This window comes from Paramormyrops kingsleyae, chromosome 2, assembly GCF_048594095.1.
Source record: "Paramormyrops kingsleyae isolate MSU_618 chromosome 2, PKINGS_0.4, whole genome shotgun sequence".
In the NCBI taxonomy this organism is placed as follows: domain Eukaryota; kingdom Metazoa; phylum Chordata; class Actinopteri; order Osteoglossiformes; family Mormyridae; genus Paramormyrops; species Paramormyrops kingsleyae.
The window spans coordinates 25,320,315-25,333,823 of NC_132798.1; the positions used below are offsets into that span (position 1 = coordinate 25,320,315).

At 42.0% G+C, this 13,509-nt stretch overlaps 1 protein-coding gene across 1 annotated transcript in view; it reads right to left on the bottom strand.

Moving 5' to 3' along the window:
• The window catches only part of ipo11 (importin 11), a 160,237-nt gene extending 146,728 nt beyond the window's left edge, over positions 1–13,509 (bottom strand). Inside the window, exons 1-4 of the mRNA XM_023803047.2 lie at positions 13,387–13,509; positions 7,034–7,178; positions 4,682–4,782; positions 176–248 (exon numbers count right to left, since the gene is read on the bottom strand). Of these exons, the coding sequence (XP_023658815.1) occupies positions 176–248; positions 4,682–4,782; positions 7,034–7,171 (312 nt within the window). The 5' untranslated portion in view covers positions 7,172–7,178; positions 13,387–13,509. The remainder of the gene's footprint in view (positions 1–175; positions 249–4,681; positions 4,783–7,033; positions 7,179–13,386) is intronic.

Below are 13,509 nucleotides of genomic sequence, written 5' to 3' on the forward strand. Positions count from 1 at the left end.
GAGAAAAGCAGCCCTCCCAAAGTGACGTAACTGACCTCTGTGCAGATTCTGTCCTATTACAAGTGACTGGACTTTTTGCAATCTGTACAGATGACCTCAGTTGGACATTTTTAAGCTGGTAGATGTGTCAGGGCCCCCGTCTGGTGCTGGGGGTTGGAGGTTTGACAGCACTGACCTGGTTGACCGGCTCGTTGAAGTTGGTGATGAGGCCAGCACGTAGCAAGGTCTTCTCCTCCTCTGACAGCGCACTGACGACCAAAAAAACACTGTTAACCAGTTTACAAACAACAACAACAAGCAAGTCTGACCCCTGTTAGATCGAGTTTATGTTAATGTTCAACCTTTTCTTGTGTGGAGTCACCAACCAAGCACTACTACCTTCGCCGCACAATGAGAAGACACGCAGGGGGGCCTCACACGCATCCACTCACCCCAGGATCAAATAAGCCCCTGCACACGCTTGGGTTAACAGCTTGACTTGGAAATGTCAGGGTGAGAAACGCTAATGGCCATTCTTCTCCAGGACGACGGCGGAGGCAGCGAAGCGCTGACATTTCCCGAAGATTATCGGGAGTTATGCTCCTACCGTTTCCCACCTGCGGGAAAGGCCGTGGGGTCGAGTGCAAGCCGCCGTTGGCTGGCTAGGTGACACCCCCAAGGGGTCAGACGACACTTTCTAATCTCAACATGTTGAAGCGCCTTCGGCACATCGCATCAGCGGGTGTCAGACTGCAAAATTAACTGCCACTTTCAGGGGGCGGGGGGCAGAGAAGAGAGAGCTGCAAACTCAATCGGAACTGCGACTCTGAAAAGTCTGACAAAGGAATCTAATTTAAAGTATTCTACATAAACCATGTCTCCCCGCCACCGGAAGGCAGCACTCCTAGATTCGACATGGGCGATTAACATTTTTGCGCATTAAAAGAAATGCTCCATTCGGGCCAAGTGAATGCGTAGAGCGAGAATGGCCATACATGAACGACATAGAGGATGGCTATTCTGACAGTGATGGGACACAAAACCCATTACTTGTGAAGGGTGGCAACCAATACCACTGATATTCTTTGCAACTTGACACCGGGAAATAATAAGGTTGGAATCCTGAAACACACACATACTAATATATATATATATATATATATACACATGCGCCAACCCTTTGGGGAATGAAGTTGGGGGTTTGTCTGGGACGACAGACATTTAAAAGACTAAAGCGGAATCTGGGGTGGACCTCAGGCGTGACCATGCTTGTTCAGAAAGACCTCCCTCAAGGTCTAGACCAGGACGAGCACGACAACAACACCATAATAATCGACACACCACACAGGCGCATTTAAAGCTATCTTGGGGAAAGCAGCATGCTGTCAGTCACTTTCCACTCCCCTCACTCCCATCCATGCTGCTCCCGATTGAGGGACCCTGAGGATCAGGCACACCAGTTAAAAGCAGGACTGTCTGGTAATATCTAACACAGGAGACACCAGGAACTCAAAAGCAATAGACCAGAGATCCAGGGACTGGCTGCTTGGAAGGGCAGATTAAGAGTGTACTCACATTAGCTGATTCCGTACTGTGTCCAAGCACATTTGGCCCTAGAAGTCCAGTTCACTTGACTAGCATGATTGCTCTGTACAGTGCCCAGGTGCGGTGTGCTTAGCTAAAGCCTGGCCCACTTGGAGAGGTGGGCCAGAGCACCATTAGTTGGCAGGGTACAGATGTTGTGTGATCGCAATTGATGGACAAAACGATGCTTCATGAACCATTTGCTGTATTTATTTTACCCCAGTAGATGGTGCTCTTTGTTCAAAAATGGGCATTAAGATGCCCTAAAGCAAACCGAGAGCACCATGCAGTGGGGTCAAAAAATACAGCAAATGGTTCGAGTCAAAAATTGTCATTTTGTCCACCACTAGTGATCCTAACCATGCCCGGATACAAACCCCAGACATGACACCAGTGATGCCACTGACACATGCATGCGCACATGTATGCTATAATGAACCAAACCTGGAAGGAACAAATTGGGTAGAGACATATTGTGTCATTTCTTTCTGCAAAACTGCACTGCGAAAAGAGTGAGTATTGGGAGCAGTGTTAATTTTGTTAAAAAAATTTCATCATAGTTATCGTCAACAACCTTTATTTTCAGACTAAAACGAGACAATAACTAAATAAAAATGATTTTGCGAGGCCTAAGACTATGACGAAGTGTATTGACACTTTCGTCAACTAACAAAAACGAGATGAAAATGTTTGCCAGAGACAAGATCCAATCAGAACTAATGTAGTTCGCATAAGGCGGGGCTATTCAACTAAAATTTGAAGAGGTCCAGTCAGAGAAAATTTCTTGAAGCAAAGGTCCTGAAGATCATAATGTCTAACTATTTAGTGTGAAATATTTTTAAGCAGCCTAATAATTGTAAAATTCAGAACAATTCAAAAACTTTTTGACGATATTTATTGTCATGTGACAGAGAACTGAACATAAATGTATGGCTGCCGATATGTATAATGTTTTCTCATTTACTAAATAAAAGTAGGGCTACATTTAAAAATAAGAGAAAATAAATAAAATGTGAAAATTGTGCATGTTTATATAAAGTGCTTAACTTAAGCTGTAAAACCCTAATACAGTTGTGTTTATGTCATATATTTTAGTTTTCATGGATTTAAGTATTGGTTTCGATAATCCCACACCAGTAATAAAATCAAAGTCTTGTTTTAATATAAATACATACAAACTTATCACTTTAATCGCTATTCGAGTAGGATATAGGCAGTCTCACTATTTCGAATAGATATAAAATGTTGTGTTTTTCTCATATTCGTTTTATATTTGTTGGAGTAACAACGCAAACGGAATGACAAGCAATTTCAGGCGAAAACATTGCATTTTACTTTTCATTTCAAATAAAACGCGGGGTTGCCAACTTCGGCCAGCTGGCTGGAATGAGATTTTCAATTCGAGATGTCTGCAAACATATGTAACAGTTCTTACCTTGTAAATAGTCTACTTTTGTATTTTAACCGTGTAATTACACTTAGCTAATTTTATAGGCAGGTATAGGACGTAGCTAATTTTAGGATTATAATGGAATAATATAGATTTTACATAAGATTTCCTACATTTTTTGTTTCACCCGAGTTGATTTATATAACAAATAACTTTATAAGGTTGTTAAAAAAGCAGAAACTTAAATGAGCATGAAATCACCTGAAAGAGAGGAGAGTTGATTTTTGGCTCGATACACTAATAGAATTGTAGCCTTGATGTAATTATTTTGATGCTGAAAATGCTAAAATAGAATGATTGCACTTCCTGCTACTGAGAGCCGTTGAGAAGTATGTTTCTAATGTTTGGAATTTTTTTTTCTTGATAATTGGTATAAATCCCTGATACCATTATTGGTCTTTTTCTTTGAACATATTTGAGAATTTCAGGTGAAACATTTAACTCGAACAATAGCAAATGAAAATATTACAAATATTTATTTTAATATTTTTATTTTAATATTCAGAGAGAGCAGGCCGGGTGGCATTGTAGCCTATGCACTTTTTCTTTGAAGTGATTTTATTTTTGCACTAATGGCACTACTGATTTTACAGTACTCAGTTTCTGGTTAAATAAACATGTGTTTGTGTTTAAAATAAGAGTGAAATCTGTGTGTGTACTGCACAGTCAGACCTTAATACTATTCCTTAACAATGGTTTCATTTCATGTCGGTGAACATAACGACTTTCAGAAATCGAAGGGAAACTAAACATTACACTTTGCACTTTTAATTTTAGTCGACTAAATCAACTGTAGTTTTAGTTGACTAATCTTATATTTAGTCAACTAAAACTAAAATAATTTAGATGACTAAATTATGACTGAAACTAAATTATATTTTAGTCAAGAGACTATGACTAAAACTAAGTAAAAATTTGCAGTCAAAATTAACACTGATTCGTCCATATGGATTTGGAGAGGGTGCTGCACTGACGAACGAGGGAAAAAAAAAACACAAGCATGCAAAACTGTAAAACGTATTTCTTCTATGATCAAACTCATCACCATTACTGTCCACTGTTAAAAAAAAAAAAAATAGCAAACAGATAATGAAAGAGCCTTTAAAGGTTATAGCAGTTACTGCTTTCTTTCATTCGTCCGCTCAATAAACATATGAAAAAACTTCCCGTGCAGCTCATTAAGCTTGATTATCTAACTGTTTAAAACACAGTGTAGGTACAGATGCTGGTTTCGATTATGTTAACGTAGCCTGTTTGCTATATAAGATCTAGCTATATTATAAGATCACTTTGAATTTCAGCAGTGGTTCAGACAATTTGAGTACATGGTTAGTGTTATATATAGCATTGGCAATGTCTGTAGTTGTGTACTCAGTACCGGAACTAAAGAAATGTTAGCAAAACAAATATGATACCATGGCAAGTTGCATACTTGATAAACTTGTGTGTGTCATTGTGCCCAAAATGACTCCAAACAAGCAACAAAAGAAGGACATTAATCATGAATTCAATTCTGCTGATTTCATTCCTATGTGCAGGGTGGGGGGGGGGGGGGTGCAATCATGCGCAGGCACAGTACAAGTATGAGTACAACCTAACCTCCCCCGGCTACAGTCAGTGCAGTTCCAGCCCATGGACTGATGGACTGCGGGAGGCAGAGGGACTTACTGGGGGGCAACACGTCTCCAGTAGCGGTCGATCCCATTCTTGAAGTACAAGACAGCCAGCCATCGAACATTCACATCCAGCAAGTGGTTGTTAAAGATATTCTAGAGGGGGAACAAACAATTAGGCTACAAAAAAAGCATCTTATCAGCCATCAGGATTTCTGCTACCAAAACTTTAACATTGATCACTGAACATTCTAACACCAATCAATATATACTGCTAACGGAGTAAGATTTACAAGTCAAAAGCATTATAAGGCTCTTAGAACTCACTGCCTCACCTTGTTCTGAGGTGTCACTAACAATGTAAAAGAATCACACCATACGCCAGAGACTGGAGAGGGCCAGCTATCGATGTACGTGAAACATCAGTCCAGGCTTCGAATACTAGTATTCAGCAAATGGAATCCAGGAGCACCATAGCAACCACCTCTAAACTCAGATAAAGGGTAGTCCCCAGTCAGCAAGGCCTCACTGTGACGTGGCTCAACGATGGCAGCAGCCATGGGCGTAGGCGCACAGATGAGCAGAGGCAAGGGGATGGGCAGAGGCAGGTAGAAGGGCGGAGGCGGGCGTATGCGTGGAGGCAGGCAGAAGGGTGGAGGCGGGTGTATGGGTGGAGGCAGGCAGACAGGTGCAGGCGGGCGTATGGGCAGAGGTAGGCAGACAGGTGCAGGTGGGTGTATAGGCGGAGGCAGGTGTATGGGTGGAGGCAGGCAGAGGCAGGCATATGGCCGGAGGCAGGCGTATGGGTGGAGGCAGGCAGAGGCAGGCATATAGCCGGAGGCAGGCGTATGGCCGGAGGCAGGCGTATGGCCGGAGGCAGGCGTATGGGTGGAGGCAGGCGTATGGGTGGAGGCAGGCAGAGGCAGGCGTATGGCCGGAGGCAGGCGTATGGCCGGAGGCAGGCGTATGGCCGGAGGCAGGCGTATGGGTGGAGGCAGGCGTATGGGTGGAGGCAGGCGTATGGGTGGAGGCAGGCGTATGGGTGGAGGCAGGCAGATGGCCGGGGTTCATTACTTTTACAACAGTATGAAGCAGAATTCACGGCGCGATAATCCCATGGTGCTCATTACCCCCTCCCCCACACTGACATTTCACACAGCCTGTCTTCTACAATAGCAGCTTTGCATAAATTCTGCTTAGAAAATGAAGACACTCCCTCCCCCCCTTTCTTAAGATGACTTGGTAGTTAGCAATATCAGGGATGTACCAATATAGTCATGCGGGGGTTTCAAATTGGCTAGTTCTAGTGATATTCTGCAAAAACTTGGGAAAACATACAAACTGTCACACTGTTTACCTGTTAGCCCATCCTTCTCTATTCCAATTTATTTGCTAAGTTGCTTGTTGTGTCTATACTTGTGATTAAACTTCCCCTTCCCTCGTGAATGTGCTGCCCTTTCATTCTCCCACCACCCATAAACTGCGAGCAGGAAGGCCGTCTCACAGAAGCAAACACACAACCTGACCTTTAATGAAATACCCGCTCAGCAACACTTCATGACCATGCCGACGGTGCCAAGGTGGGTGCCGGGGTTGTTCCCGTTAGCCTCCACACAACAGAGGCAGTTTAGAGCCACTGCGTTTCTAACAGGCTAGAACATGGTGGCAGGAGCACTGCAGAAGGGCCCAGAATGAATCGATCGAGAGTAAATGCCTATTAAGTTTTCGCACAGCAAAGATGGTCTGTCACCCCACTTCACTGCATAAAGAGATTATACCAATTTAGAGGGTCTGATCAACTGTGACTTTGCACATGACCCTGATTTCTGAGAATCCAAGCAATCAATGCCTGCAAAAACGCCTGAGGATCTTCACAGAGAAAGGGGTGTCAATCTCGGAATAAAGCAGCTCTGTTTATTCTCATTATTAAACCTTAACTACGGAATAAAGACACTAAATTAAATCATGCATCTGACATTCTGCATTAAACTGTGCAGAAAGAAAAATTCATACTTTGGATAAACTGTCAAAAACTTAAAGCAAATGTTACACTGAAAAAGTCATACTACCTCTGGTATGTCCCTTACTTCGTGATTTTCAAACCGGTCCTCAGGAACCTCCAGAAGGTCCACGTTTTTGCTCCCTCCCAACTGCCAGGGAATTGGGGGAGAGCAAAAACGTGGACCGTCTGTGGGGCCCCGCGTACCGGTTTGAGAAACACTGCCTTACACAGTCCACCGCCATTCCGCATACATATGTACTTATTAGTGAACAGAGGGTCCTCAACAGGGGAGGCAGCACCAGCTGGTACCAGCGGGCTCCACCCAACAGCTGTCCATCTATCGACGAGTCTGCAGACAGTTTGGCCTGATTTGTGTGTGTGTGTGTGTGTCGGGGGGGGGGGTACCAGCAAGACAGAGTAGAAGCCCGGCTGCGTCTCCCACTGCTTGAGCTGCTCCTCGGCCGGCTTCAGCACCGCCGTGTCCTGGCTGGTGGCCTGTGTCAGGGCCTGCAGGACCACAGAACTGGCACTGTTGATGTCCATGGGATCCCTGAGGAAACAAAGGCCATTCTTCATGTCGCGTACGCTCAGTATAAAGCCATCTTAGCGGCTGCCTCTCCCCCAGCACCTTCTGCAATTGCGGAGGGAGCGAAAAAGGGAAAGAACTGGCAGATACAGTAAGCATTCACCACACAGAGGAGCTGGCACAGCATCTACACAGGTCAGCACAGCATCTACACAGGTCAGCACAGCATCTGCACAGGTCAGCACAGCACTCACTCTCTTCTTGAATTTACATCCTTTAGGTTCTGGAACAATAATACAATTCTGACTCAGAGCTTCCGAGGAGCAGCTGTGACCTAATGTGCAGTAAAAGGCCAGGCAGGCCTGCGTTGAGGAAAGAAGTAAACAAACCCGACGGAGCTTAAATTCATGTGACATTTTAAGGTAAATATTTCTTATAGGTTATCTAAGCAGGAGCCCATAAACAGTTCTGTGCCTTGCTATTTGTGTTACTGCGACTTACCAGCGCAACAATGAAAGCGAAGGGAATTACAAAAGCTACTTTCTAAATAACAGACAGCCAAATATTTGACCAAAAGAATACTAAATACTGCACACAGCAAAAGTATTGACAATACATATTATTTATTACTCTGGTGACGATTCAAAGCACGATTCAAGAATACTTATGGTGCGTAGGCTGCACCATGTGCTGAACTTTTGGTAGTAAAAAAAAAATTGGTACTTTTTTTTATTTTTTTATTTCTGCTCCAGGACTAGTACTAAAGCAGCAAACCACCGGGGTACTACTTTGGGACTTTGGGGTGGGACTTTTAAGCATGTTCATCGTCAACTGGTTATGCGTTACGCAAATAACCTGCCACTGAAACACAAAATACAACCACTGGCCAAGAAAAAGCATAGTTACGAACTCAGAAACAATGATAAACTAATTTTAAAAAATAATGGATGCATGGAAAAAATACAAAGACCCAAATTTTAACTGGTCAGAAGAACAGATTCGCAGAGATGTGGATGGCAAGCCAAGAAATAAAGTATTTCTCATAAACCCATCTATGACTTTTTAAAAGGAACAATCATTGCAAAACTTGCCAAGTTTTATTTCCTACTACAGAGTCTTAGCGAAATTTAACATTTGAATCTGTTTCTTTCATAGCCTAATAGCCTAAAGTGTACCAAAATTGTAGACTAAAATGTGTGATGGCTTTGAGGGACAAAGAATTTCTCCTTTGTCTTTCAAGATGAAGCCCACACATACTATTGGTCAAGACTGCAGACCAGATTACACCCATTTATTTTCTACTGGAAAAGAGAAGGCGAGATCCAAAGGCAAGGTTTCAGTTTCATTAGTGGCACTCTTGGTCTCACCAAAAGCATTCTAAGCTTTTCAGCAAATCCTCATTGATAAGCTGACTGGGCAGCTCATTCCACTACTGGGGAACCATACAAGGGAAGCGTCTGCAGCAACACTCCTCGCATGGTAGAGGGAGAACCAGCACCAAACAGTCCTGCTCACCAAAGGGAGACATTGGTCTTGAGGACCCATTTGATGCAGCCCAGGTCTCTCATAACCTGGACCTCAATTCCATAGTTTGATTTTAGGAATCATAATGGTAATTTTATTAAAATTTAAAAATGATACGTCAATTTCAAATTTTGATGTTGACGCATTTTCCGCGTCGATGTCATCGACTACGTCGACTAATCGCGGCAGCCCTAGATACTACTAGATAATCCTAGACATCCAACACAAGCAGAAAGAAAAATGTCAGTGACATTTGAGAAACTCTTTATAAGAAATGCTTCATATTATATTCACAGGATACATGTGGTGACTTTTTCCTTTGTCTGCTAAGGAAATTATCCACTGAAGAACATTTATATAGTGCTTGGAGAGAATTTTATTTTTAATAACCAGACTAGGAGACAGGTGAAATAACATCCCAAAAATAAAACAAACTTAACGCAAACTAAATTATTGCTGAAATGAGCCAAAACAAATATGAAAATGGGGACTGAAGTGTCATCCCTGTCTGAGTGTTTAGACCATAAAGGAACAGCTAGGATAGAGCTCGGCCTGTTGCTTCGAGCTCCCTTAGGCATTAAGGCACTCTAAATATCCCCGGCAAACTGTCTGAACATCAAAACAGAGGACCGCGACCTTGTGAATATTTACAAGTGCATTTCACCTTCTCGCTAATGAAATGCAAATTTGTGTACAGCAGTACAGCAATTCAAAAATCCTTCGCACAACAAACTGAATGTGTTTTCTGTAAGGGACAAGGGCATGGCAGTCATGACAAATGCCGGCAGATTTGCCAGGGAGCCTTGATGAAATAAAAAAATAAAATATTTCTGTATAAATTACAAGGGGTCTCAAGCTCAATTTGTTAAAGACATGCATTAAAAAAAAACACAGAAACCCTTTTGTGTCCTAGAAAAAAAAACAGTGCGTACAACTTGAAATTGTCACAAAAAAAAAAAAAAAAAAAAAACATCCATAACTCCAGTTTTCGGAACCATTTATCCAGTACGGGGTCAGAACCACCATGGGGTCTATCACAGCAGGTGACACTCAGGGCAGGGTGCCAGTCCACATCAGGGCGTGAGCGCACGGACACACACACCGCTCATATATTCCTATCGTTGCGTGGACTGTCCAGTCATTTCTATGGATATAAACCTAATCCTAAATATGATAACCTTAACCATAAGTAACCAAACAAAATATAAGACTTTTAGATATTTTGGTGTTTGACTGCATTCGCAGATTTTCATTAAATTGAGGTTATTATTAAATACTGATCTCATATACATATATTTAATTCTGTAAACCTTTTTGAACTACTGAAGGAACCACTAAAGAACTACTGAAGGAACAAGTCATGAATAACATGTGAAATACTGATTTCATATTTGTTCATTAATGAATCGTGACGCATATTTTATGTCAAGTAGCGACTATATTTGTTCCCGATTTGTAATTCAGCAGTAACAGAGTTATTACTAAGTATCTGTGCAACGTCAAATGGCACCATCGTAGTTTTACACCGATATGAATATAATTTCAACATAATTTTCTTAGACTGCGTAAAACTTTTGCACAGTACAATATATAGACGGACACAAATGCGTAACATGAGAACTGTTGTCAAGATGGCCCTATAGTGAAGAATACAATATATAATTACAAAATACTGCACATTATGTGTTCCTGCAGAATATACTAATGTTCAAGGACATTGTTCTATGGGACTGTGAAGTCTGGAGACTGGGCAGGCCGGGTCATTAGAGCAGTCCTTCATGTTCCATGGGGTGTGCTTTGGGCTGCTATCCTGCTGAAGAATAAAAGACGGCTTTACTATGTCATTCTATAATAATTATAGCTACCACAGCCAGACTGGTAGACACTGCCATCGATTTGACAGAGATCAACTCCGTCACCAGCAAAGTAACCGCAGACGATGACCCAGCCCCCCCATGCCTGATCGTAGGATCCACACATGCAGAACTCAGCCACTCTCATTATGACATGCAAGTTCAACCTAAATATTTCAATTTTTGATTCATTAGACCAACATTTACTCCCATTAACTTTCATTTCAAGCAGGTGTGAACAAACTATTGACTATAAAGCATTATGAACGGGTTAAATGTAAAATTGGCTTAATTATCAGTCAGTGTAATATAGCCAAAAACAAACAGGTTATCATCACAACCAGCCTGTTTGTGTTGGTAGCTCAAACCTTAGGATATTACATTCATGACATACCTCATAACCTGAAGGCTGACGAACTGCCGAGCCGGGTGCTTTCATGCATACGAGGATTTGACATTAAAACAACAGCATCTCACTGAAAACAAATTTCTCAACGACTCACATTGTGTTTTCATTAAGTGACTCAATAGACACATGCGATAAAATCTTCAGTAATACAACAAGGAGGAAAAAGGTTCCCCAGTTTCTCTTATCCCAGTCACACAGCGGCTACTTAGACCCCATGACATAATTTAACATTGAATTGAGAATTACAAAGCTCTTTGAACTGTTAAAACCTGAATAGGACACAACAGAGACAGACATCAGCCACCTACTGACCGAAATGTGTGCAAGTCTCTGGGTGGCTTTCGACAACTGGCATGAACAAAGTCTGCTGCCTTTCAGGATAATGGTCCCCGCAGGGGGGGCTTATTTGCCCCCAGCAAACTGGACACGCAAGGCAGTGGGAAGGACATCCATAGTGTCAGGCTGAATACCGACTTTATTTTAAAGGGCTGCAGGCTCGATAAAAACAATTAATACACAAATACACCACTAGAGGGCCAAGGTCACACACAAAAAAAACTGGCTGCAAAATGTACTTTTTGATTATTATTTTTTAAATAACTAAATATAATTGCTGATAGACATGACAACAGTACTGTAATCAAAGCATAATTAATAATTACATTGTGCTTACTGTAGATGCAAAATACTCCAAATGTTTCTTCATATACCCTCTTATCTTATGAACTCCATGGATTTTTGCAATTAGACAAACAGACAACTTGAGCACATGACAGCAACCTTCTGAAATGCCACCATCCCCACCTTCTATTCTACAGCCATCACTCCAGAAGCTGATGCACATACTGATCATAAATTCATAACTAATGTTACTTCACCCTCGGATTAATAAATCACCATTCTCAAATCTGAAAAATAATATTAAAATAAAATGACTGAAATTATTTAAATATGATTAAGGGTTTAGTTTAGATGGTAGAAGTAGACAGAGTAACTGTATTCGGAACTGCAGCACTACAGACTTTACATCAGCTTAATTAATGAAAACGGCATTCAGCATGAAGCCCACTTGAACCAAACTAAACATGGTGGGACTTGATCTCAGCCAAATCACCCAGCCTGGGCTACATTTAACCATGATGGTGCTCTAGACTGATTCCCAAGATAACCAGTGTAGGCTGTGCGTTCGGCTTTAGCGCTGTTACAATAGGGACATATAATACATTTGCATAACAATTCCAAAGGCAAACGTCTTGTCTCGGATTTCTGAGAGATGCCTGTCAAACCACCACCAATGACAATGATGCATTATTTGCCGATGTGCACAAATGCAGGTACATAGGAATTCTTTAATCTTTGCATACTCCATCTTACCCTCCTGAGAGACACAGACGTGCAATCACACAGACTCAAACATCTAGAAGCGGTCAGAGCACTGGGTCTGCTATTGTTCCAGGGTCCCTGGAGCAATGTTCAGGGTTACAGGCCTTGCTAAAGGGCCCAACAGTGATACAATCACTCTGTCGGTCATGAGAGTTTAAAGAGCAACCTTCTGAGCATGGAAATAGAGTCACAACCCACAGCTAGAGCCAACAAGCCTCCACACATGTAAAATGAGCTACATAACAGTAGACAACCAGCCTCCGCTTTTGCAGGTCATTTGTGCTCCTGGCCCAATATATCCAACTGACACAAAATGGATACATAATTTCTTTAAATGAAGTTCAGGTGTATACGATTGGCTAATGACCCATAACATGCGTTTTTGTTTATGCTTTAAGCTATTTGTAATACATAAATACATGACACCATTACTGTATATGGACGATAACATGAATATATACACTTTTGGCAGTGACGAAACCCCTATAAATAAAGGATACAGATCTGTAAGAAGTAACATGTACTCAAAACATAACAGAAATGACTTAATAACTAGAAATAAGTTAATAACTAGCAAGAGAAACTAGAAACAGAAACTAGCAAGTTAGTTATAAGTGCTGTTACTGTCAATTAATGAGCCAGGGCCTACTTAAACACGTATTTGGCTGACCGAGGAAACGGCAAGCTGAAAAAATGTTTTGTTAGCAAATACACGCATCACACGCATGGACTAAAGTGCCGAACTACACAACTAGTTCATACAACGCGTGTTTAGTCTCTAAGGGAAACCGTAATGCATATACGACTTAAACGATGTTCCTATGTTCCTTGAACGGACCTGACGATCTAGCCGTGACAACGAAGAGGGCACGAGTCTGCTTTAATAAGAGAACAGCTGAACGAAGCTGGCACAATTCTCTTTACAACCGAAACGTGTAAACAGCAGAGCACCTACAAACGTCGGCCTAGGCCTAAATAACCGTAAAAAAGCGTTATCTCGCCACGGAACTAAGAGAGCGAGATGCTGTCCGGTCTGGTAACATGATTATTTAATATCACCTACCTGTGACAAAGAGTCTTGTAAAAAGTAGAAAGTGCGCTGGTGTCAGCGGTAAGCAGAAACACACACGCTGTCAGGATGGCGCCATCCACAGCCGCTGCGGCGCGCCTTGATGACGTCACGGAC